At 34.8% G+C, this 26,864-nt stretch overlaps 4 protein-coding genes across 4 annotated transcripts; 1 reads left to right on the plus strand and 3 right to left on the minus strand.

Moving 5' to 3' along the window:
• Positions 1–349: 349 nt before the first annotated feature.
• Positions 350–2,618, minus strand: LOC147540558 (protein SPEAR3-like). The gene is made up of 5 exons (XM_086640864.1): positions 2,188–2,618; positions 1,846–1,950; positions 1,329–1,399; positions 1,086–1,170; positions 350–743 (listed from the first exon to the last, which is right to left on the minus strand). Exons 1-5 carry the CDS (start codon positions 2,401–2,403, stop codon positions 630–632), a joined length of 591 nt encoding a protein of 196 aa, XP_086496990.1. The 5' UTR covers positions 2,404–2,618; the 3' UTR covers positions 350–629.
• A 6,914-nt stretch (positions 2,619–9,532) lies between these two features.
• Positions 9,533–13,077, minus strand: LOC147540559 (S-adenosyl-L-methionine-dependent methyltransferases superfamily protein). The gene is made up of 9 exons (XM_086640863.1): positions 12,900–13,077; positions 12,772–12,828; positions 12,527–12,624; positions 11,562–11,631; positions 11,338–11,386; positions 10,331–10,419; positions 10,198–10,245; positions 10,054–10,113; positions 9,533–9,861 (listed from the first exon to the last, which is right to left on the minus strand). The coding sequence occupies exons 1-9, from the start codon at positions 12,957–12,959 to the stop codon at positions 9,769–9,771; spliced, it is 624 nt and encodes a 207-aa protein (XP_086496989.1). The 5' UTR covers positions 12,960–13,077; the 3' UTR covers positions 9,533–9,768.
• Positions 13,078–15,429: 2,352 nt separating this feature from the next.
• On the plus strand, positions 15,430–16,830 carry LOC147540560 (acetylajmalan esterase 1-like). The gene has a single exon (XM_086640706.1). It carries the CDS (start codon positions 15,460–15,462, stop codon positions 16,648–16,650), a length of 1,191 nt encoding a protein of 396 aa, XP_086496832.1. The 5' UTR covers positions 15,430–15,459; the 3' UTR covers positions 16,651–16,830.
• Positions 16,831–22,128: 5,298 nt separating this feature from the next.
• LOC147540561 (auxin-responsive protein IAA27-like) lies at positions 22,129–25,489 on the minus strand. Its single transcript, XM_086640707.1, has 5 exons — positions 24,290–25,489; positions 23,740–23,963; positions 23,491–23,632; positions 23,039–23,100; positions 22,129–22,510 (listed from the first exon to the last, which is right to left on the minus strand). Exons 1-5 carry the CDS (start codon positions 24,841–24,843, stop codon positions 22,473–22,475), a joined length of 1,020 nt encoding a protein of 339 aa, XP_086496833.1. The 5' UTR covers positions 24,844–25,489; the 3' UTR covers positions 22,129–22,472.
• Between the last annotated feature and the right edge of the window lie 1,375 nt (positions 25,490–26,864).

Genomic DNA, 26,864 nt, shown 5'->3' on the forward strand with positions numbered 1-26,864 from the left:
ATTCGGACCGTTTATTTTGTGGTACGTCTAGCTGTATTTATCAATCAAGTGGGTTGAATTTTCTAGGCTATGTAGTATTTCCGTTCTTTGCATTGTCTGTATAATTGAAGATTCCAATCATGCAAATTACTCGTTGGCTTATACTTCAGAGACAAAGTAACTACAATGTTAAGAAGTGGAGCTCTTAATTAAGACCTTGTGATTATAATACTTATAATTAAACACTTCCAACAACTTGATCAACTTTTTTTTTGGAGAAGATAAAATAGTATCATTGATCAATCTCTAGCTTGGTTTTCTGAATGATAATAAAGGACAGGGAAGATATGTTTCTCCAAGGGCTAGCCTGTTTGGATGCTATCTAAAATATGTTTCATGTATTAATAAAATGTCACAACAAGAAAGTGTTTCATGTATTATGTAGAAATTTGATCAAATCTACTTTCAATTACATAAGATGGTACCCCAATTCAAATGGGAACTACTTAACACAATCTTTGAACAACTTAACCCAATTCCAACTGATATCCTGTTGGATTTATGCTAGTATAGATATACTTAAAAAGTATATGTAAAACCCATTCTTCTGTATAGCAAAATTAATCAGATGGGTCATTCACTAGTTTAAGTTATAGTTTCAAATCTAAATCTATTTCTTGCATTTCACTTGAATTTGGAGAGTTTCGACTGCCCGATCCCATCGAGCTTCGATGTATGTCTTTCCTAGTTCTCTTCTCTGATTCCTATATAAGAACAATAAAGTAAAAGAAACTCAGATAAATAGGTATTTTAAGACAGGAAACTACATGTATGGACCCATTAGGTATGTAAATGTCGTTAGAGGTTGACGTTTAGGACTAAGAGCTCTCTTGATATCATGTGATTTATTCGAAGTCATTTGATAACCTTGAGGTTTTAAAATCCTCGCAACATTATCATATAAAGCACCATTTATGTGCACATGAGACCTTGCTAGGTCTATACACATAGTGGCTAGAATTTATATAAACGATAGACTGTCAGGTTTGTACACATAAATTCACTTATATTCAAAAGTACATAGTAATATATAAGCTCGTACGAACCTCAATTTGTAAGGACAAGAGCGGTCTTGTCATACCGGGTTGCATAGCGTATTGTGTGTCCAAAATAATATTATGTTGATTCCATCTATTGATCATATAGGAAATCAAGTAAAAGATATATTAGAACATTGTAATGTGCTAAAATGTATAAGCTCCAAAGACTCTTCAACTTTCATTAGATATGAGACCCTAGCTAGTTAATGATCAAAGAGTATTTCTTCAAGATAGAGTCTTTTTGTTTACCTAGTTGTGCTACAAGATAGTGCATCATCATATCTATTATTTGCTCCTTGCATTTGATCTCCAAAACCCATCTGAAATCAAACATCAATCTCATATAATTTGTGTTTATAAAAACAAAGAGAACAAGAAAAACTAAGCAGACTCTGGGACGAAATCCTATGTGCCTTGCCCTGATTTGCTTGTTTAATGAATCGGAATTCTCGAAAGCACAAATCACGGTAATCTATATAGGATTTCTGTCTAGAGTCTGTCTAGTTTTTCTTTTTCCTAGCATTTATCTTCTTCTTCTTAGATACCCATGATTACTTAGTTGGTAACCAACATAGTTTCATGCATATATGCCATAACAAAACGGCTAGGGTTGCATCCAAAAACAAACCCTAAAATATTCACTCTGATAATTAAGTAGACCAATTTAATTGAAGATAATGGAGGTGTGATATTTCCTGCTTAATTGTTTGATTTATTTCCTTGTATTTGCATATTTTCTACTAAAATTAATTAAATGTTGACTTACCATGATATTAGGGTTATAACCAAAGGATGTTGTTGATGATGAATAAGAGAAAGATGAAGATGATGATGGGACTGACGAATATGTTGTTTCCACTCTCATATCTTCCTGAATCAACATAACAAACTAACATATATAAGCAAAGGTATAGAGAGAGGACAAATAGTAGGGTAGAAGAAAAACTAGACAGATTCTGTGCAAAAATCTTATGTAGCTTGACGTGATTCATGCTTCTGATGATTTTGATCAACTAAATCACGAATTACGACAAGCCACGTAGAATTTCTGTGTCCGGAGTCTTTTCTTGTTCCCTAGCATTGCTTAGAGAGAGTCAGAGAGAGTTGCCTGGTTAAGATTACTACTAGGGTAAGGAGAAGGAACATAATTGCAACCCATTTGATGGTGTAATCTAATCTTTTCAAGTTGAGCTACACCAAGTCCTCTTTGAGGTTGTTTAGGTTTGTCTGAGTTGCTTCTTTTTCCTTTCTTTGATGATGATGATGAAGATCCACTAGATCTTCCATTTCCCATCTTTGGTTCTCCAAAATAACTACTACCCATTTCTTTCTTTGATCTTGTGATATTAATTGACTTCTTTCTCTCTCTAAAAATGGTTCCTACAAGCAATTGGAGTAGTGTGATTGCAAGATCTTCTCTCCTTTAACCCTTTTAAGGGTGTCTCTGGCTAAAATTATTGTTGCATAGCTGGATCAGATTGTGTAGATTTTGTTGATTAATTATGTATTTAAGATTTCTTATATTGTTTTTCCTTGTTTGAAGTTGTTCTAGGTCTATAATTCATTTTAAATTGGCTAGAACTATGGTGGTCAAATTCATTTATTTTCTATTTTATTTATTTTTTTGTAAAAGATGATTGGGACATTTTTTTCAACTCCACGTATAAGAGCATCTCAAATGCAAAACACAAAAAAAAAAAAAAAAAAAATGCGTTAGTCGTATGTGTTGACGGTTAAGTTTCAATTAAAATTCTTATTCATATGTGGAAAGAAAAATATCTTACAATTTTTGTGCCTCTAATGCAAATCTCTATACTTTGTGTAGCTATGTGTCATGATAATTTTTGTAAAGAAATATTTAGTTATTTTGAAGATATACGAAGACTGATTGGTCTAAATTTTAGAAATGGTAAGTGGGACAATTAGATTAAGAGATATCTCAAGAGAGGGCAATTAAAGTGTCTTATTGAGATATCTCTAGCTATTTAACTACCGCCAAATCATTTCAAAAGTCTAAATTGAGTTTTGCAATGGAGAGAGATTTTAAGGGAAAAAAACTTGAAATTGGATATGCGACACTCGAAATTTCTAAGATTTAGTGTTGCAGTGAAGATGCTCTAAGGGGCTGCACGAGTTTGTACAAAATGAGTAAGGTTTGCAAAGCTTGCATAATGTGTATGTATAGTTTTGAACAAATTTGTATGAATAGCCTTAACTGAAAAATATGGACATGTCTTTTTTTAAAAGAACAGTGTACAAAATTACAAGCAACTGCTTGCTCATTTAGTTGCCCATCTACTCTAACAACTTGGATGTTACAATTTCAATACTTAATCGGAGTGGAAATCGTCATTTATTAATTTATCTTAAAGGGTACGATAAAGTAAACACTAAAGAATGTGCTTTCATACCCCATAAGAACAAGGGACTCTGTATAGCTTTAGAGCCCGTGTCTTAAATGATTGCAGTTATATGAATTATGTAATTCATGATGTATCTTCATATTGTATATTCAACAATATGTATCCATGTCATGTAATAAATGTAACGGTTTTTAGAATCCATGTCAGGAAAAGAAAACCCAAAATTTGAGTCTTCAACCAAATTTTCAATTCATATATATATATGTATTAATTAGATCTTCTTTTTCTAAACTATTTCTTGAAGAATTCAAATGTTGATGAGAAGCCAAACATCTTCTTTGATTTTAAATCTTTCAAAGAATCAATTAATAAGTGGCTTATAATTCTTATAAATACAAACAGTTCTCCTCTACATTATATATGGACCCATGGGATAATTTTTAATTTCTCAAAGTACATCATTAATAAACATATAAATAAATAATCACATTTCTTGGGTCAATGTGTCAAGAAATATCATATCATGAAATAAATATAATATTTCTTGGTTGCTAAATGACCAAATCCGATTGAGCTGTTTCAGGCATGATTTGTAGGGTTATATGTATGTGTTAATGTGGTGGAAAGCCATGGCCCAATATTATTTTAATTGTGCATATGAATCCGACCATTTCGCCTAAATAATATTTTAAAGAAATTGAAAGATTCCAAGAAGAAAAAGAAAAATTGTATTTGATATGTCGTATGTTGTAAAGAAATAAATAAATTTTCAATTATTTTATCGTATTTTTACTTCTGTCTTCTTGAAATGAATCGATAATATTTATAAAGAGAAGATGAGATAGAAAGAGATAAAGAGAAAATCCATAATAGATTGTGATCACATGGAATTGAACCTATTCGTGCATTACTATACAAGGACATGAGATGCAATCTCTTGGAAACTGCAGTGACTTCTAAAAGATTCTAGCTAGTAGCTACTCATTAGTATAATACCAAATACTAACATATTTATGCTTCTTCTATAGAGTACCCACTCTCATGTGGAGAAATTAAATAGTGTATCCACTAATACCACTATTAGTTTTCTTCTACTTACTCCAATAAACACCATCTCAATCTTTTGGTGTTACGATTAACTTGTTTTCTCTGTCACGGTCTAAGCCTCAGCAGTTACTAATATTATCTTTCGTTTTGCTACTTAGATCCATTGGGTGCAAGATTTTGTTACTAGCAAATACACAAATCTACACAAAAGGATTCAACATATCTTTAATAAGTTTAAGATCACACTTGTAGTCTAAGTAATGTGAGAAGATCACACTCACTCGAAACTAAGTCGATAAGAAAGCCAAAGTTCTCTTCGTCGTCCGCCTATTCTTTCTATAAATAATAAATGAAATGAGATTATCCAACAATTGTAACCATAATTTATATGACCAAATTAATGTTCTTTTGGACAACAATTCCAAACAAATTAACTTGGAATATTTGCTAATGTGTTTAGAAAAATGTTAGTGTGTGTATAAATATGTTTTTTTTTCTTCTATATACTTATTCTTCTATCTAGATAGATTGTATAATCCAATAAAATCAAATCAAATACTTTTGGGATCTATATGTATCTTCTCTTTTGTACTTAAATATAATATATATAGGTGTATTAAAACATAAATACAATTTATTGGCACGGGCACTTGCATCCCTACCAACCTCTTGTTCAAGGAATACATGCATGCATGTGACAATACTACTCTTATCTGTCTCATTAACTTTTTTTGCTTAAAATAACACTAATTTTTAAGATCAAGAATCCCATCAAGATTTCTTAAACTAGAAGATGTTGTATCTTTAAGGATATCACAAGATCAAATATACAGGTCATTACTTTGATTCTCTCTCTCTCTCTCTCTCTTTCTCTCTCTCTCTCTCTATCATGGCTTAAAATAGGATAAATACACAAAGATTGGGGATTGGGTATGTAATGTTAACATTTTGGTCAACCATCTCGAAATTAATTAGCAATGAGCGGAAAAGAACGTAGACATTATAGTCTTAGTTACCCGCGTATCATCTTCTCATGGGTAGTACTATTCTCAAAGGTATCATGTGGCGTCTTTTGGACTTCACACGTGTCTCATTTATTGCAGAATATGGATCATTTGTGGTGGTTGGACATGTCATGTTTGGGCCTAGCTATTATAATGTAAATTTGTTGTTGTCCAACTCAAAATTAATCGGCAATGCAAAAGAACATTCAGATTTTTATCCATATTTTGAGAACATTCTACTAAATAATGTGAGTCATATCACTTGGTAGCCTAATACAATATACAAGTTGAGATTCTAGCTAAGCTACAAGATTTGGGACAGATAGGAGATCCTTATGGGTTCATGGACTTGATTTATGGAGTACTATTTTTTATAAGCTCAAAACCAAGGTTGCCAATACGTGGACAACCACATTCCTTATGTGGACAAAAGAAATTTTGGGTGTAAATATAATATATTAATTTAAGGGGACAAACACCTCTTTCTCTCTCTATACTTTCTCCCCTTTACTGCCGTCATCACCACGAGAGGGGGGAGTGTAAACCCTCACCAGAACCACCCACCCATGAACATCATTCATGTCTATTGTTTATGTGAAACAGTATAATGTTTGGTTTATGGGGGTCTTAGGGTTTTGATATTTTGGTGTGATTTTGTTCTATTTACTTGTTATCTAGGGTTTGAAAATAAAAACAAATATATTTATTTACTCATGCTAGAATGACCGAGTAGTTTACTATGTTTGGGTAGTTTCTCTGCCTAGATGATATCATAACTTTCCCCCAACTAGTTTATTAAGCAGAAAACCTCACAAGTAGCAAAGAATCAGATGAACTCATGGTGATGAATAATAAGCTATTATATTTATTAGGGTTTTAATATTTCTGATTCATCATATTATAGGATTAAATAATTAAGATAATTAAAGTTTGTTATTAGACACTCTTGATTCATGAAGAGAAATACCATCAAGGTTGTGGTTGTTGGTCGGACTCGCCTAAGGTGGTAGTGAATTGTGTCGAAAAATTTGCAAGAAACAAAATGTCCCCTTAAAAATTAATTGGTTATATTTACACCCAATATATTTGTCCACGTAAGAAATCTGTTTGTCCATATATTGTCCACCAAAACCAAATAAAGTCATGCTATTAATTAGAGACCTAAAATTATTTTAAGTAGTAAATGTTGGCTGACCTACAAAGTCTAGTCTCCTTTGATCTTTTTTCTAAAAGGATCATGGATTTTGATTTACATAGTTAAGGATAACTTGGGAATATAAAATAAAATTTATCAAATCAAAATGTCGGGATTTTCAGAATTTAATCCAAAATTATCTAGAGATATCGGCTTTCGAAATAATATAGTATGTAGTCCGATATGTGTACAACTTATTTTAGAAAACAAAATTGTGGTATTGTTCTTTATAGAATTCCTTCTTTCTTTGTAGACACTAAATTAAATATTTTTTGCTTCAAATACAAACAATAAAGAAAATCATCATGTCATTGTTTGCGATAATTAACTCTTCCTAACCTAACCACATTAACATTTTGTGTTCTACACTTTCTAATTTGCTAGATCGTCCGTCATAAGATGCCCTAATAAAAATAAAAACGTAATTATAAACGTGGTTAAAGTTTATGAGTTAGGTTCTATATTGGGTTATTTCTCAAATAGCCTCCAATTTTGTGACCAGATTCCTGCTAGCCCCTTACTTTATCAAAAATATCAAGATGACCCCCTTTTTTCAGAATCCGTTATAACACCGTTAATTAGTCATCATCTCTCTCTCTTCCATCTCATCTCCTCTCTCTGCCACCTCATCTTCTCGCCACCTCATCATCTTCACCAGCGAATATCGTCGGCCGGACAATTTTCCGACCGACAACCTTCAAACATTAAATATATATATATATATATATATATATATATATATATTTCCTCTCTGTTTAAAAAAAATTCCCTTTTTTCTAAAAATCTTTCATCTCTCTCTAGATCTGGTTCAATTTTTTTTTATGTTTGAAGGTCGCCGACCGGAAAATTTCCCTTCACTGGTGAAGATGATGATGTGGCGAGAAGATTGGGTGGTAGAGAGAGGAGATGAGATGGAAGAGAGAGAGATGATGACTAGTTAACGATATAACGGAATCTGAAAAAGTTGGGGGTTATTTAGAAAATAACTCTTCTATATTTAATCTTTCTAAAAGAAGGTTCTCTATTTATAGTCGGGTTTATTTTCCAAATGGCCCCAAACTTTGTGACCAGCTTCCTGCCTGGCCCCCTACTGTGTTAAAAAATACTTAGGTGACCCCCTTTTTGAGATTTCGTTATAACACCGTTAACCAATCATCATTTCTCTCTCCTCCATCTCATAACCTCTCTTCGCCACTTCATCTTCTCGCCACTTCATCATCTTCTCCGGCGAAGGTCGTCGGTCGGCCAATTTTCCGGCCGGCGACCTTCAAACATTTTTAAAAAATAATTTTATCTCTCCTCTCTCTAAATATTTTTTTTTAATTTCATCTCTCCTATCTCTCTCTATACTCAGGCGAAGGAAAACCCCCTTCGTCGGAGGTCGGGCAGACCTTGAAGGTCTGTTCCGGCAGATCTGGAAGGTTTGCCCGACCTCCAGCGAAGGGAAACCCCCTTCGTTGGAGTTTAGAGAGAGAGAGAGGAGTGATGAAATTTTTAAAAAAATATTAGAGAGAGGAGTGATGAAATTTAAAAAAAAAAAAAATTAGAGAGAGAGGAGAGATAAAAAAAAAAAATTTTAATGTTTGAAGGTCGCCGGCTGAAAAATTAGTCGGCCGGCGACCTTCGCCGGAGAAGATGATGAAGTGGCGAGAAGATGATGTGGCAGAGAGAGGTTATGAGATGGAGGAGAGAGAAATGATGACTGATTAACGGTGTTATAACGGGATCTCAGAAAGAGAGCCATCTGAGTATTTTTAACATAGTAAAAGACTAGGCATGAAACTGGTCACAAAGTTGGGGACCATTTGAAAAATAACCCTTCTTAGACATCTATCAAAACCTTTGTTTTAAGATTAAAAATGACAAACCGCACCAATACCTAGGAATAAAATATACTACCATGCTAAACTAGTGTTATAAGTCAGCAAGAGAGGTCTTGTCAATTTTAAAAGGTTCTAGACATTTAAAGATGGTCAAATAATCATCCAAACAACTTCATCAGAAAAAAAAAAAAAAAAATAATCATCCAAACACATTGTTTAATGAGATTAGGTCTACCACTTTGGAAAAAGAAAAATGCTACAAATACCATTAGCCCCTCTTACATGTTATAGAAAGCCCCCCTGTTACGCTACTTCACTTATTTACTTGAGATCTGACCTGACTACGATACCGCATTTTGTTTTTTTTTTTTGCTGGAGAACATCGCACATCATCTTCGGACGAGATAAATATAAACTCATTATTTATATCAAGAGTTTCATCAATTACTTGGCTTACCAATAAAGATTGGAGGAAGAATATTCAATTTTCAGAGTTTCAACTTTCTATTTAAGTAATATTTTTCACATCTAAACACGAATTGTCAAAGCTTAGAATTCCATGGCAAACAAGAGTCAATGCCCAATTTAGTATTTTTGCCTCTTTTGACTACTCAATTATTTTACTAAAAAATATAAATCAATTAAATTTCCGAATATTCTTTCACAAAAACAATATGCTCATGCTTATAAGTTATATGTTTCCAAGGAGGAAAGTGGTTGAATATATATATATATATATATATATATATATATATATATACACGAATTGTCATAATTAATTTGATCAAATATATATATATATATATATATTAATTTGATCAAATAATACAACAAATATAATGTCATAATTTCTCATATAACAACATTTTTTGTTTATAGATCTCTCCATGCTTCATATTAAGACTTATTTTTTAATCAATGAATCTCATGGGCAAACAAGAAAACATGTTTTAGAGAGGAGGTGGAAAGGGGAGACAGACTTGCATGAAACATTTGTGCTTGATTTGGGCTCATGAGGATCTGCACTAAATCTTTATATTATCTTACTATAGAAAGATTGATCTAAATTCGATTCAATATTTCTAGTATATCACAACCAGAGGATTTAAATTTTTATCTATTACATTTTCGAGATATGGGTGTCTAACTACAAAACCCAAAATAAACAAATCCAATCTAATTCCCTACTACCACCAAATATGCCAAGTAAGGAGTAAGGTTCGTATCATTGTTTATGTCAATGCGGTCACTCTTACTTCATCTCTTTGGAACGAATCTCCAGAGATCTACTGCAATATCAACTTCTTTCTTCTTATGGAATTTGTAAAGCTGTGGCACGTCATATCGGAGCTGAAATATAAACATATGAACCATATCATAAGAATATCTCGATCTATAAGAACATAGAAGACATTTTTAGGTCTACTTTGGTTGGATCATAATGTGTTATTTCTGCACGACAGAGAGCAGGATTTGAATCTCGTTTCGGAGAAGAAAATACAGAGACTTAACTTGATCATAGGGTACTCGAAATCAACATACCTCGCATAAAACCTCAGCAGTTTTAGCATTGAAATCTCGTAAGGCTGTCTTCTTTATATGCTGCAATTGAATGAAAAAATAAGGAGACTGCCTCGAGGGAAAAAGAAATTTTGCAGTGTCGAAGGAAATGAAATAATGAATTACTTCTCTTGTTGTTGTCTTGTGCAAGGAATAAACTGCTCCAGAAGCAACCTGATAACGCAATTCACTTAGCAGTAAATTAGTATAGAATGGTGATGAGGAAGAAGGGGAATTAGGGCTATAGTATTGGCGTCACCTTCAATGCCATAGAGAGAAAATTCATGTCAGCGCCTTTTTTTCGGGTTCCAAATGGAGGATTCATTACAACAGTATCCACTAATTGACCTGCATAGACGATTAGTGAAAGATAAAAGGTATTACGAAGAGTTAATAAAGTAGACGTGTTATTCACACCGACCTATTAGAAAAAGCATTTAATTATGTAATTGTATATTGAGTGCCCAAAATGAGTACCCAAGTATCTGAAATGATAAAATTTCCCGACAAACAAAAAACTACTAAAAATGGGTATTCATAAAATATCAATGTCTTTCACGTATAATGGTCATGTATTTGGTTCAGCCGGTTCACTGGTGCTATTATCTCTAGATGATAATTTTCTAATTGCAATAAAAAAAAGGAGTTTGTTGATACTTCCTCTCAATTTCTCATCGAATTGGCCGTACATTCTCCAAGGTACTACCACACGTGCATATGTGTGTATATATATACTACTTAGAGCTGGAATGATTGAGTCGATCCAATATGATAAAAGTAAGTCCACCACCCTCTAGTGTAGTGGTTGGACATCGCTCTTAAGTCCATGAGGTCTTGGGATCGAGTCTCGGTGGAAGCAGTTTATCACCAAGATTTATCCCATGTAAACTTTAAGCACTAAATAAAGTAATGTTGTCGGGCTTTAGGCTCTATGTGTCTGGCCTCTTTAATTATTGGTTTAACTTAGGCCGTTATCGTGCTTATCACATCTTAATGATGTATCAATGCCTTGTAATGACTAACGTTGATCGTAGTCGATTCCTCAAAAAAAAATGATAAAAGTAAGGTTTATATTTTGTAACTGTGGCAGTTTTTAATAAACCATGGTCAAATGATCACTTTGAACAACTCGAACTGTTGGCGGAAACAGCTAAAAGGTATGAAAAACTTAATGATAAGAAGAAAAACAGTGGATGTGAGAATCACCGGAAAAAAAAAAACCATTAGAAGCACTCGGGGCTAACAAGAAACTGAAACAAGCATTACCTCTTAGATCTAAATTGTTGATATCGCATTGAACGAGATTGATATCCAACTGTTAACAAAGATGATAATCAAATTACAAAAGTAACTTATAAAACTAAAAAAGCAACACTTTAAGTTATTCTCAAACAGTAAACAACAAATCATCAATTCAAACTTTATATTACAAAACATGGGGAAACAAGAAGAAGAAAGAAAGACAGAAATTGTAACTTCTAAAGAAGTACCTCGAGATCCTCTGCATTTAGAGCCGCAAGCTCAAGGGACTGAGAATCAACATCAATTCCAATAACATATCTGTTAAAATTGTAGTATTAGTCGTATTTTCTTAAAGGTATATGCATATCTTTAATTTGTAGACACCCAACTCAAACCAGTTGGCAGTGAGTGGGGGAGAACATAGTCTCTACATAGTATATTCTTGGTTACGAGAGTACCATTTGCCCATGCGGGGTTCTCACTCACACAGTATCATATGCGGTGTTCTTTTGAGTAGCACGTGTTTTACCAATGTTGGGTGTCGTAGAGCACGAGTTGCTGTTTGGCCTATCACATGGACGCCTAGCTCTGACACCATGTTAAATTTGTGGACGCCCAACTCAAAACCAGTTGGCAGTGAGTGGGAAAGAACATGGCACTAGATAGTATATTCTTGGTTATAGGAGCACCATTTGTCCACGTGGGATTCTCACCCATACACTTTCATGTGTGACTTGTGAGGTTCATTTGAGTAGCACATGTTTTCTTATGTTGGTATCATGGAGCACGTGTACGTGGTTGCCTAGCTTTGACACCATGTTATATGTTGACATGCAAACTCAAATCCAATTGGCATTGTGTAGACAAAACCTAGATACATATTCTTGGTCATGAGAGTACCCTTTGTCCATGTTGGACAATTCTCACCGACATTCAAGTACGCCTAACATGTGTTCTTTTGTTGGGTGACGTGATGCCGTTTTGGTCAATAATGTGTGTGCCTAGCTCTGATACCACGTTAAAGCGGTTGACATCAAACTCAAACCAATAAGCAAAGTACTCTAATACATATCAACACATAATTAAAAGAAAATCAACACTATAAAACTTGGTTCAACTAGATTAAGCTTGATTTTTCGATGAATTGAAGTAAGAAAAATTAACAACAAATTAGTGAAGAATATAACAATCAAAGAGAAAGAGAGTAACTTACTCAGCACCCAAAAGAGCACTAGCTATACCTAATGTACCACAACCACAACCAAAATCAGCTACTACTTTCCCACTTATATCCCCAAATGAGTTCTCTGCCTAAAAAACAACCCAAAACCATAAACCCATTCATTATTTGATCATTGAAAAAATTAAAGACCCATTTTAGGGTATAATCAAATACATAATAAATCAATCAAATTGATATGAAAAAACTAAAAAAGATGAGATTTTGATGAGATTTACAGTGTATAACATTCGAGATGCAATGTGAGATCCTGTTGGGTATTGTTCCAGTTCCACCTATAAACAAGCAATTGATTGAGAAATCTAGACAGAGAGAGAAAGCTAGACAGAGAAAGAGAGAGAGAGACCTTTGGATTGGAGAACTGATCAAGGGTTCCAAGATGAGCTTCTAATTGTTTGAGTTTCATCTTCAAATGAAAGAGGGAAAGAAAGAGGTTTTACTGCTACTGCATGCCCTAAAAAGCTCCCTACTTGGAACTTTTGAGGATATCCCTGAATCAGAACCGGATTTTAAGGTTCTAAAGTTCTTCTGATTCCGAATTTTCATTACTTATAGAGTTAATTCCTATATGGCCCCCTACTTTGTGACCAGCTTCCTTTATGGCCCCCTTTTTTTCGTAAATTCAAATATGGCCCCCTATTTTCATGGAAATGTCCTAACTACCCTTCCTTTAAATCTTTTTTTAAAATAAAATAAAAAAAAACAAACATAATTCCACCTCACTTCCCTCTCCACCACTTATCTCTCTCCACCTCACCTCTCTTCCCAAATCATCTTTCTCTCTCTCCAACTCACCTCTCTCTCTCTCCACCTCACTCTATCTTCTCCGATGAAGGTCGCCGGCCGGAAAATTTTCCGGCCGGCGACCTTCAACCTAAAAAAAAAAAAATTTGGTCTGTTCTTCAACAGACCCGTACTCCGGCAAAGGGAACCCCCTTCGCCGGAGTTTTTAGAGAGAGAGGGAGATGAGAGTAAAAAATTTCCGGCCGACGACCTTCATCGGAGAAGATAGAGTGAGGTGGAGAGAGAGAGAGGTGAGGTGGAGAGAGAAAAAGGTGAGTTGGAGAGAGAAAAAGGTGATTTGGGAATAGAGGTGAGGTGGAGAGAGATAAGTGGTGGAGAGGGAAGTGAGGTGGAATTATGTTTGTTTTTTTTATTTTATTTTGAAAAAAGATTTAAAGGAAGGGTAGTTAGGACATTCCATGAAAATAGGGAGTCATATTTGAATTTACGAAAAAAAGGGGGCCATAAAGGAAGCTGGTCACAAAGTAGGGGGCCGTACAGGAATTAACTCTTACTTATATGGATTTAGAGAACCAGAACCATTAATAAATAACCAGTTTTATAACGTTCTGGTTGTTCCACTATTTGGCGAAATTTTAGCATAACTTTTGGAAACAATTGTAACAATAATGCCAACCCTTCAACCGAGTGGCAAGAGGTTTAGTCTTCCAGCTTAGAGGTCAAGAGTTCGAGGCACGTGACACTTCAAAAAAACAAAATAATAAAAATAATGTATGATAGTCTTACATTGCTCACCAGAGTGTCCAGAGCCTAAGCTATAGGTGAACGCTCAAATTCAGTAACTTTTGGGTTATATCTTACAGTTGGATAAATCGTTTCTAATTTGTCGAAAAAATCGAAGATTGAAGTCTAAGTTAGTGCAGTCATGTCTAATCAAATTCGAAATTTCAAGATACTTCGAGTGAAGGGTACTTTTTGTCGTGGGGTGGTCATATGTACGTCTCTTTCTTGCCGAGAGCAGGAATTGGAATCTTGTTGTTTCAACTTGTAGGGATAATCTTTATGTTCCATTTGGTAGCGAAAAAAGATCATAAAGAGTTGACAGTTGGAGTATTGTTCGATAAAGGTGTAAAATGTTGTACTACTTTTCATTAATATTCTTGGAATGTAAATACTTTGTTTTTAGTCTTTCTAACTTATATTTGTGGTTGTAATTTGTTTCCGGGTGAGAAAATAAGAGTATTATTGATGGACCTCGATTTATCAAACAAAAATAATTGATATCCTCAATTCACTCTAATTCTATAGAGACATCCAAAGTAAAAAAAAAACAATGTTATTTGACTCGAAAATTAAGGCCTACGACAAGCTAAAAGCTCACATGGCTGACTCCTATTGGTAAGATTATTTCTCTCTACAATCTCCAGATCAATGAGAATCGGCCACATCAACCTTAGACTTGTGTTCAACCACAATTTTTAGACCGAATAACATTTGTCATTAAAAAATTAGAAATATGGAGATGTGCATCTAACCCTCTTACGTCTCCCTATCTTAGTAACCTAAAAGATCACGTTGTATTATTTGTTTACACACCCACAATGCGAATTGAAGTTATAACATGGAGGTCCTCAGTGAGAAAGAGAACAAAGAAGAAAAGTTGAAGAAGACGAGAGGATTATTCAGATACATACAGAATATGCTAGCTGGACCCTGACCTAATTAAATTTGGATTAGGAGAAGATTATGACTAGGTTATTATTGCTTGGAAGTGAAGGTCATTTTGGCATTTCGACCAAGCGAGAAATTAGTCAAAATTAGGGGCCATAACGGCAAATTGATCACAAATTGGTAGTGGAGACGAGATTCACCCTAAAATTAAATACACCCTGGACCCAGGCCAGACCTAATTAAATTAGGATTAGGAGAAGACAATCACATGGTTATTACTTGTTGTGAAAATAGGAACTCTCTTACTTGGAAGTGAAGGTAATAACCGACCGAGTTAAAGGATAATCTTTCTAAATTAACACAAATTCTAATAACTCTTCTAATATAGTATACTCCTAGTGAAATTAGAAACTCTCTTACCAACTATAAATAGGAACTTAATTATCACCACCTCTAATCACTTTCATATCTTCTCTCTGTTTAACTTTTCAATGGCTTCTACTTCATCAGTTTTGTCTCTGTTGTTGCTCTTGTTGGTTGTGCTTCTACCTTCATACTCATCTTCTCCTCTTACTTCCACCACCACCACCACCGACGAAGACGTTGATTTAAGCAGGTTGGTAAAGGGTTGTCCTTTTAATTCCATCTACAGTTTTGGAGGTTCTTCAAGTGACAATGGAAACCTTTATGAAGAAGAAATATTGTATGCTATGGCTAATCGTGGACATGTTGATGGTGTTAATCCACAATCTCATCATCATCTTCACCGCAACTCCGACGGTTTACTCATCTTAGATTACTTAGCTTCTGCTTTTCATCTGCCATCACCAAATCCCTATCTGAAGAAAGACGTCAAATTCAAGTACGGAGCTAACTTTGCCGTGGATGGAGCAACTGCACTTGAAGCTCACTTGATCAAAGACAGGTTGGGTATTGAGATGCCATGGGCGACTACCAACAGTTCCCTTAGCGTTCAAGTCGACTGGTTCATGACCCATCTTAACTCTATCTGTTCTAACCCTGACGAATGCCGAAAGAAGCTTGCAAAGGCTATGTTCTTGGTGGGAGGCATCGGTAGCAGCGATTACTACTTCGCCTTCTCCGAACACAAAACCATAGAGGAAGTCTCTGCTACTTTAATACCTTATGTTGTTCAATCCATAAAAGACGCCTTAACGAGGTTAATCAATGCTGGTGCTGTAACCCTAGTAGTACCTGGAATTCTTCCGGCCGGATGTGAACCAAGCTACCTTAATATGTTTCATAGTGATGATCCAATGAATTATGGTCACTCATCTTCCAACAAGCACTGTCTAAAACCATTTAATGCCTTCTCTGAGACTCATAACAATCTTCTAAGAAAAGTACTCAGAGAACTAAATATCGAATACCCTCACGTTCAAATCGTATATGCTGATTACTATAAGGCATACATGTCTCTCCTTCGAAATCATCTTCTTCTAGGATTCAAACAGGATAAGTTGGGGAAAGCTTGCTGCCACATTACTAAGGAACATTATAGTTGGCATACGGATTGTTGTTCAGAACCGAACAAGTATATTCATTGGGACGGAGTTCATCTAACAAAAGAAGCTAATAAAGCTACCGTTCATGGGATTATTCAAGGGAGCTTCATCCATCCGAAACTCAATCTTCCCGATGTCAGGCAATGCATAATGTAGATGGTTGTGTCTGTAGTTGCTGAATCGAAGAAACTAAAGAACATTCGAAGTCAATCAAGTATATATGTGGATTCAATCGAACAAGTTATCCTGCATAAGAAATGGAACAACTAGCTAGTACTTCTAAATAATTACTATTGTAAAAACTATATGAATTATTAATGTTAAGTTCTGATTTCTTATAAAGTAGTAATATGTTTATAATTTGTTAACCAAACATTTAGATGTAACTAGTAAATTTGGATAAACCGCCGGTATAATCAATAACTAACTTGTCTGGGTAAGAAAATCAATACGCAAGAGTAAAAACTACAATTTAACATGGTGAAGAAAATTGAATTGTAACCGTAATTCCACCGCATATTTTGAACCGGATCTTGGCCTAAAAAATCGTCAAAGTGATGAAGAAGTCGTTGTCAAACGTCTAAAACAAAACATTCATTCCTTCCCGTACCCTGTTGAGGTTTCTCTAGTCAGTCAAACATCTGCACGAAGGGACGAATCTGAATATGTGTGCTGCAAGTAGTAGAGAAAATTTACAAAGTGTATAGTAAGTTTTGGACAGTTATTTCCTTGCAAGTCGGTTTTCAAAAAGAGTTAGGTAGACACGAAACATATCTCAGGATTAGGTACGCAGTTGTGGACATTGCTAACTCTACTCCCATCGCATGCGAAGAAGCTGGTTAATTATTAGTATGACCAACACAATGTATGTACTTTATTCGTGATAAATGTCTTCAATAGCTTGATTATATGTATCTTCGTAAGATTTTTCTTTTGGGAAAGCTAATATGTATCTGTGTCTCGAACTCGAGAGCTAGCTAGAGACTGGAAACTAACTTGGTAATCACTCCAGACAAAGGTAGATAAGAAGTTCTGCAAGAAAGCTAGCAATTGATAAGCCGATTCAGATAGTTTCAGAGGATCGATTTAAGCTAGCTTGAGAGTACCGACTTACTTCTGTGATAATAGATAGACTCAGCCACTCGGATGGTTGTGGGTTCATTAGATTCTGCCAATTCATTTTCTAATGATTAATTTCTAATTTGTGTTAGTTGGCCAGAAATATCAGTTCCTACTACACTAAGGTCTGTGATTAGTTAAATAACTTCACAAATGAGTTGCTTCGGTAGAGACACTTATTGTCTGGTTTTGCGACACTTCATATGGAATTGCAGCAAGTGGTACTGAGGACAGTTTTGACTCCATTTTGGTGTCGCTTTTACTCCCAGCAACACATTTGATCCCCATGACATATATGACCCGCTTTTAGTGACATATATGATCCCACTTTTGGCGACACATATGACCCCACTTGTGGCAACACTTTTGACGCCAGATTGCTGACGCTTTTGACCCTGTTCTTTTGCGACGAATTCTTATCCACATTTTCCGACGCTGGTGACCCCATCTCCGCAAGGTTTTTGACCAATTTGTAAATTTAGCCCATATTTGCGACGATTTGGAGCTCACAAATATGGTGATGCTCATATTTGCCTCTTCTTGACCCCTACACTTTGATCCCCACTTTTGGCGACATATATGATCCCACTTTTGGTGACGCTTTTGACCCTGTTTTTTGCAACGCTTTTCTTACCCAACTTTTGCTTTTGATCCACTTTGCTGACGATGTTGACCCGATTTCCTCTGAGGTTTTGACCCAATTTGTAATGTTTTTTAGATCATATTTGCGACACTTTGGAGCTCAAACATTGGCGATGCTTTTGACCCACACATTTGCATGTTCTTGACCCCTACACTTAGCTGACACTTTTGAGTTTTGACCCCCCACATTCACCCATATTTTTTTTACCATGTTTCAACACTTTTGATCCAATTTTTGCAACCCTTTTGACCCCACCTTTTGCGATGCTTTTGATCCCATTTTTCTCAAAGTTTTTACCCCAATTTTGAAGACATCTCTCACACCACTTTCCCCGTCACTTTTCACACCACCTTTTGACGACACTTTTGACAAAGTTTTTACCCACCTCAGACAGTGCTTATGACCCACTTTTGGCAATGCTTCGGGAACATTTTTATCCTCCTTCGCCAACGGTTTTTACTCTCTTTTGGCAATGCTTTTTACCCTTCCCTTTCGGTAATGCTATGACTCCACCTTTCGTGACGATTTGACCCTCTTTGGCAACACGCACCCAACTTTTATTCCGAGTGTTATTCTCCTCACCTTGACTCCTTGAGCCACCATTGTGCAATGAAAACCTTGTTTACAGTCTAGAAGAGAGAAGGGGAGGGAGACCAGCTCTTTGAGGTTATCCTCACTCAAGTTTGAGTTTGAGTATGTGGTAATTTGGAAATGATTGGAGTGAAAGGTAAGATTTTTTAGGCCCGCCCCCAACCATTCATTTATTAATCTATTGTCTTTCCAGGGTCGGCCCAAATACTTTTTAGGCCCAAAGGTCCTTATGTCTTTCTAATGTCGTTCATTTCTTTCTTCTATTGTGACGACTTGCCTCTATATGAGAATGTGTTGAGAATATGCTTGGTCGGATTATAATAATTTATAATATATATTGTGTTTTCAAAAATCATGTGAGATGGAACTCTCAACCAACTTTAGAACATGTACAGATGAAGATGATTTACTTAGTCAAGTGTTTCGTTTTGGTAGATTTTCTCTTGGATCGTATTTCAATTTTAACTTGTTTTGTTAGTTTTCGTCTCGCCACGAAAAAAAATATAAGAAGTATCTGACGCCTTCGTGTATGCTCTACTTTTTTTTTGTTGAACAATTGCATGCTCTAATTTTTTTTTTTTTGTTGTTGAGGAGAGTGCATGCTCTACTTGGCTTTGGCTTGGGAGAATATAACTCTGTTCCTATATATGAGAATATCTTCTAGATTTGTACAAGTAAACTTATATGGTTATACCCTTTATCTTCCAATAGAATGTTAGAACATAATAACATGAGTTAATCATAGTTGACTTAAATGAAAATTGACATTTTTGGGAAATTATATTTTGAGAAATTGACCTAGAATGACAATATGTCTATTTTATGGGGTTTTTTTCTGTGGGCATGGGATGCATGTAAATTGATGATGATGGTGATGTAAAAGGGTGGACTCATTAAATGTGTATGTCTCCTAACAACCATCATCTCTCTAAGGAAAAAGAGATGTAGTAACTAGAAGACTCCTCATCTCTCCTCCTTTATTTCCGAGGTTTGTCATCCATATTACACACATACCCATGCATGCATGTGTCTGATTAGGGCTCCCTCTGCCTACCCATTTCTGCCCATCCATGTGTTTTCATGAACATGATCATTTAAGTTAGAGTTGTGATAGAAAATATAATTTAAAATAAAATTTCCTCCCTTATATAATAGGAATAAACGTTATTTTTGTTACCATTGTCGTTGTGTGAGAACTGATTTAAATTGTTAGAATAGTTAGTCTAGATGCGACATGGATAATTTTTCATCATTAAAATAAGAGTATTGTTGGAGAACGATAAAAGTTAAGTATGTACCTGATAGAAATTTCGTGTGATTTGTCGTTATTCGTTGTTTAGTATGTACCTGATCAGAATCATATAAAGCACGAATAGCTAGAATTTTCATAAAATTCCCACATAGGACCTGTCTGGTTTTCTCGATTTCTGACATTTACAACCCAGGGACGGAACTAGGAGTAGTAGTCAAGGGGGGCCGAACCAAAAAAAAAGTGAAAAATCTAAGTCTTCCAGTGCTCAAACCCAGGTCTATCACATACGAAACTCGGACCTCTACCATCTCACCCACACTACATATATGTTGTGAGTATGACTCGAACTTTATTTATGCGATAAACCAGAGAGCAATCAACATTTCTAAAATAATTTACGACAAGTCAAGGGGGCCATGACCCCCTTTGGCCTGCATGTAGATCCGTCCCTGTACAACCCTATATTTGCACCAATAAATGCATATGATGTTTTGAGACGAGGGTGATAAGCTAAACAAATAGAGAAAGTTGTGATTATATTGAGCTTTGGAGATTACCAAAACCTAAAATCACAATTTTTGTAATAATTCAAAGGGAGTAATAAGTAGAAATTTGACTAAATAGAATCTTGGAAAGTTATCATAACACTAACTTCATTTTGGGTATTGACTAGTATATACAAGCAAAGATTAGAATAATATTTTCATTGATTTTAACTTGCCTTATTTACTTGATCCATTCAAAAGCATTTGTCTCTGTGTCTGCCATAGATGAAAGACATTTACAGAGAGAGAAACATGAAGGCGATAGAGATGTTGATAAAATATGTATTGGACCCACCTTGACAAAAAAAAAACTATATATAGGACCCATTATATGCTTCTTTATTTTGAGGTGATCCAAGTTAGTGCTAGAGGGCATGTGAAAGTAATCTTTATGTTTAGGAAAATTGAAAGGGGAGAGAGTTATTTTGTTCTCTTTTCAATAAAGTCCCAAGATCAACACAAGTGACCTAAAAAATGCTTTTGAGATAAATGTTAGGGGTTTGTTAACTATTTTTCTTTTTGTTTCTTTGTTTTTCTATTTTATAATAATTTAAGCAATGTAGGTTGTTCTTTTTAATATTTTAATCATGTTTTTCTTCTAAACATTTTTGTTATGATGTTGAAGTGAGACTAAGATGAAGATTTGATTTATTGAATATTGATATTGAAAATTTAAAGGATAATTGATTTTACTTTCAAGATTTTATAGTAATGGGTCGTTCGAATTTTTCTTAACTACTGCAGTGATTTATTAGGCCTTTAAGTATATTTGGTAGCATCATATCCAACTCTAAGAAAAAAAAAACATTTTAGAGTTTGAGACAAGAAGATTCTTTGAGGAGAAAGGAAATATAATCTTAAAATTTTTTATAAACCCACTTGTGCAATAAAAATGATTCTTCATCTTTTTTATCTTCCTCATTCAACACTATTATTACTAGTCTATAAATGGAGAATATTTGGAGGCTTCAAATTTTATATACCCAATCACATAATAAAGATTTATTTTTTGGACATTTTAAAAAGAGGCAAACCTTTTTATTTATTGACAAAAAAAAAAAAAAAAAAAAAAACAAAAAAAAATGCCATTGCTTTTGTTTTTTTCTTTTATATTATTCCTTCACATCTGCCAGAGATAATAAACCTCTTTAAAAAAAACAAAAAGAAATTACCCTTTATAACATGTATTAGATCTGTTAAAATCCCATTTTATTTAATGATTTCTTTTGGCCTTGTCTGTTTGAAGAAAGAGAATTGAGACAGAAAAGAAGTGGAGAGAGAGAGAGAGAAAGAGTCTTTAGGGAAGAACATACTCTGATCATCTTCTATCTCAATATTTGTGCAAGACCTAGAAACCAATATCAATAACCCTAATTTGAGATTAAATCAATTTTTTAAACCAAATTAGTCCTACCCAAATTCTAGAACCCCACATTAACAGTCTGTCTCATTCATTTCAAGAAAGAGAGAGTGAGAGAGAGAGAGAGGCAAACAAACCATTTACATAGGTAAAATAAAAATACAAATAAGATGAAGAGACAAAATCTAAGTAACCTGGATGTTGTCTCTGAGGAAATCTTCTAACCCTCTCCTCTAAACAAGTTTATCCAGGATAATCAAAAACAGCAAACCCTCTTGACTTGAGTGATTATGTTCTAAAAATATATATATTATATTATATGTTCTAATAAACACACTCTCCAACTATTTAAGAAACCCTTTTTAAATTAAGGATTTCATTAATAGAGTAAATGCCGCTTACTTGACCGCCTTTTTTTATTAAGGCTATTAATCCTCCTTTCTTCCCACAAGCAATGATTTCTCCCTCTTAGTTTCTGTTTTTGCACTTCTCCATTGGCCTTGGAGCTACAAATAATCAAGTAAAAAACATTCCATTAGTAAATAATATAATCGACTTTGTATACACTACTTAAGAAGCTAAAATAACACGAAGAAGAGTTAAAAAAAACGAAAAGCTACAACACAAATACAAATTTTCGACATAATTGACTTACTCTTGTCAAAAGATAATCAACTCTGAATAGGAAGAAGAGCTTATGAAATGAAATGCTTTTTTTCTTAATTGGTGGTAAAAGTAGTTTCGACAAAGAAATAAGGTTTTTAGCAATTAATGAAAGCGAAGAACGAGAAAAAAGATCTAGTACAGTATTCCTTAATTGCAACCAAATTGATTTGAAGTAATCCTAGTCTTTACGCATTCACCTAAGGAGTTGGTGGAGGTGGTGACGATGTTGGTGGAGGTGATGCCGGTGGTGGTGGTGGTGGTGGTGGGGAGGGTGGTGGTGGTGAGTAAGGGTGTTGAGAGAATAATGAAAAAGGCTATAAACATCATCACATGCAACTATATTCTAAGGATATTAAATATATATATACCTAAGCCAATTGCTTCTGAGCCTTTCATGATCCTCAACCTCTTGCAAGAATCTATAAACATACTGCAATAACAAACAAAATGATAATGAGCAAGGAATATCTTTACAGCAAAGATAATAGTACCTTATAATAAAAATACCTTTTCTTTATAACTAATTTAGATCAAGATGAAATATTATATTGATCTTCAAGGAATTACGAAAACTAAAACTTCAATTAGCTTAAACAACTCGGTAAACAGTAAAAAAAAACGAAAGGAAAGATCGAATTTGTCTAATTTATGATTCCTTATGGTATAATGGATAGTAAGACCATGAATTTTTTAGCTACTATTATACGATCCAACTATTTCATATGCTTGATTGTAGATGAAAGCAAAGTGAGTTTCATATTAGAACATTTGATTTATTTCTTGAAGAGAGTTTTTGGTGTATAATCGAATTTGGACTTACTCCCAAGGAACATCACCGACGAGCATCCAATCGCCATCTTTGTCCTCATAAGTGAGAACACAGTCAGACCCGTGGAGAAGATCCCTTAATCGGCTCTCGCTCATTCCATTTCGGCTTGGGACTCCATTAGAATTACACTGCCCTGAGTCACAATCAAAGGTATTGGAGTTAGCCCTCCTTCGAAGATCGACAGAAAAAGTAATTCACAACCCAAACATAATAAACTAGAGAGAGCGAGAGAGGAAGTACCGATCGTAAAGCAACTAAACATCTTCTCAAGAGCCGAGGAGAGTTCGACATAGTTAGAATAGGTTTTGAGATCAACTTTCCTCAAATATGGAGCACCATCCATACTAACTTTAACATATAGACATTCAGATTTTCCTTCATTATCATCGTTATTCTTCGACGGATTAGTAACCATGGTGTTCTTCCTAAACGATCGAATTGGCGGCCATCCAACAACTTGTGTCCTGTTACAAGAACCAAATTGGAAGAAGAAGAAGAAGAAGAAGAATCAACTCTATGTCTCTAAATCTTTAACCAAAACTAGTTCATTAAAAAAACAGAGGAATTAATTTCGAAGGAAAAACCATTGAAGATCGAGATAATAGTCAAAATCATGAACAACCCACAATTTCTCAAACTCTAGAATTATCATATAAACTCACTTCATCTTCCCTAAAATTTCTAAGAGAAGTTAATTAGGAATTGACAAAAACTAGCATAATTTTAAGAATCAAAAACCCTAGAAATTGACAGAAAATTGAAGACAGAGAGAGAGAGAGAAGAAACATACTTAGCAGGAGGAGCTTGGTCATTTGCTGAAGAAATTTGGGGTTTCTTCTTCTCTTGTGATGATGGATTAGGGTTTTGATGAACAGCTTCAGTAGGTGCTGAACCAGACTGTTGTTGGTGGGTGGTATTAATATTCTCAATACCACCCAAGGGTTTTCCACCATTACCACATCTAGGAGAGAACAAAACAGCTCCTTTCCCCAAATCAACCTCTGATCCACCACCATTACCCGAGAAAACCCACTTCCCAGAAACATCAATGGCATCAGAAAACCCTCTTTTTCCATTATGGACAAAATTCTTCACTAAACCAAATGAGGAGGAGTAATCTTCTACTAAACTCTTACCACCCACAGTTCCTGCTGATTTTCTCTCAGGAGATTCAGAACCAGGTAAACCAAGTCTTAACTCAGTTTCTTTGAGATTAAGAACATTATTCTTCTTTTCATTCTCATCTGTAGTTGAAACAGATGTAGAAGAAGAAGATGAAGTGTTCTTCTTCTTCTTCTCAACCTCTGATAAACCTATGTAATCATGCTCTAATGGAGTATACATCAAACCAAACAAATTTCAACAACTATAATGATAATAAAAAGCTACCCACACTGTTAGAATAACAAGAAGAACAAGATCAAGAAGATGAAGATGAACAGTACTCTCTCTGCTCTTTCTCTCTCTAAACTATCTTTAAGACCCAAGCTGGTTTTGATGATTCAGAACCTTCCTCACTCACTCTCTCTCTCTCTCTCTCTATATATCTCTGAGACTCCACACTCTTCTCTTTTATAAATTCTACTCAAAAACCAAAGCAAATGAGGAAAGTTGAGACAACTTAAACCAGAGAGAAAAAGAGACAAGTAATAATAAATCTAAAGAGAGAGAAAAATGAACGGTTTTGATTTGATGGTCAACTTTTCCAGGTGGCAAAATATAACTTCAATCCAGTGAATATATCTAGGCTGTCACTACAGAAAATCTGGCTATCCTTTTGTGGGTTAAATCGGCCGGGAAAATTTCATTACGGGGAGAAATTAAATCGATGAGGAAAACGTTGAGAAATTATTTTCTCTTGACCGTTGACATTTTTTATACGTGTGGAAAGAATTGGCATATTTACTTTTTCCACCTAAAATGGATAGGAAAACATCATTCCTATTTTCCACCACCCATTTTCTCAAAACCAAAATGTTGTTTGGCCTGTAGAAGTGGACTGATCATAGGGCTGATTATAAGGGTGAGGGTTGATATGGTCGGTTCAGATGGACTGAGTATCTTAAAGAGAAAAGATATGTGGCCCTGTCTGAGTCGACCACATCAATTGCCTGCTTATAATTGATCTTAATTATTTTTGGAGGTCAAAGTATCATTCTTGTTTATGAAAACTAGAAGTCAACATCGAACATTTGTCAACTATTTAGGCCCACCCAACAAATTAAGGTTTCATAAGTTCGATTAGTTCCAATTAAGTTCGATCTAATTTGGTTTGGTTGGTCAGTCTGACCGATTCAATATACTCCCTCTGTTCCATTTTGTTTGGGTGTTATTCCTTTTAAGGAAGTCCCAAAATGTTTGTCCACTTACTTGAAATAAGACTCATTTATTACTAGTTTTATTGATGTTTCCCGATCTACCCTTACTTTTAATACTAATAAAAAAATTCTATTGGTTCTACACTAGTTCCAATGTAATTTTCATTGTAATACTCTAAAGTAAATATGGGTAATATAAGAAAATACATTTAGTTAGGAAGCAATAAATGAAAATCCTTAATAAGTTGGATCTCCCAAAAGGTCAAACAAAATGGGACGGAGGGAGTATCTTTTATTAGAGCATCTCCAACCCCAGTCTGTCTTAGGTCGAAGAAATCACTTTTTCACTCAAAATTTTTGGCGTCAGCTCAGCCTCTAAAATTCAGCTTCAGCCCCAGCCCCAGTCTCTCTTGAGGCCGAAAATTTGTTCATTTGGGAAACGCGTGTGTGGACTTTTAGTTGGTGTGCGAAAAACGTGTGTGATTTTATGTATATATAAAACACGTGTTTGAACTATTTTCGAAATAATTTTTTTTTTTCCAAAGTTGAAAAATTATTCGGGGACCGACATTTGATGGGATATATTTTAATTACTAATATTTAAGTTTTCTAGATTTTTAAAAAGAATTAAACAAAATTATTATTTACATTAAAAAAAGATAAAAAAAAATAAATGGGAGAAGATCCTAGCCCTTGGATTTTATCCAACGGCTAGGATCACCCCAACATGACCGTTCTAGCCTCTGCTCCACCCGACTGGGCTTGGAGCGGCGGGCGGAGGCCGTAAATTCGAATTTATGGCCTCCGCCCGACTGGGGCTAGAGTTGCTCTTAGTACGTAAGTTCAACCTTGTTTGGTTTGAGATTCCTAAGAAGCACAAGTAAATTTTGCTAAAGTGTTTCATACTCCAATCTGAAAAGACACGATCATTTAACCATAATATAAGTAGGTCGCGGCTTTGGGGAATAAAAAAAATTCTCCGGGGAATAAATTCTCGAGGGAATCCAGATTTTTTTGAAAGTTCTCCGGGGAATAAATTTTTACGGG

Source organism: Eschscholzia californica, unplaced genomic scaffold (genome assembly GCF_041429995.1).
Source record: "Eschscholzia californica isolate CP2 unplaced genomic scaffold, dmEscCali1.0.p SCAF_5, whole genome shotgun sequence".
Taxonomy (NCBI): domain Eukaryota; kingdom Viridiplantae; phylum Streptophyta; class Magnoliopsida; order Ranunculales; family Papaveraceae; genus Eschscholzia; species Eschscholzia californica.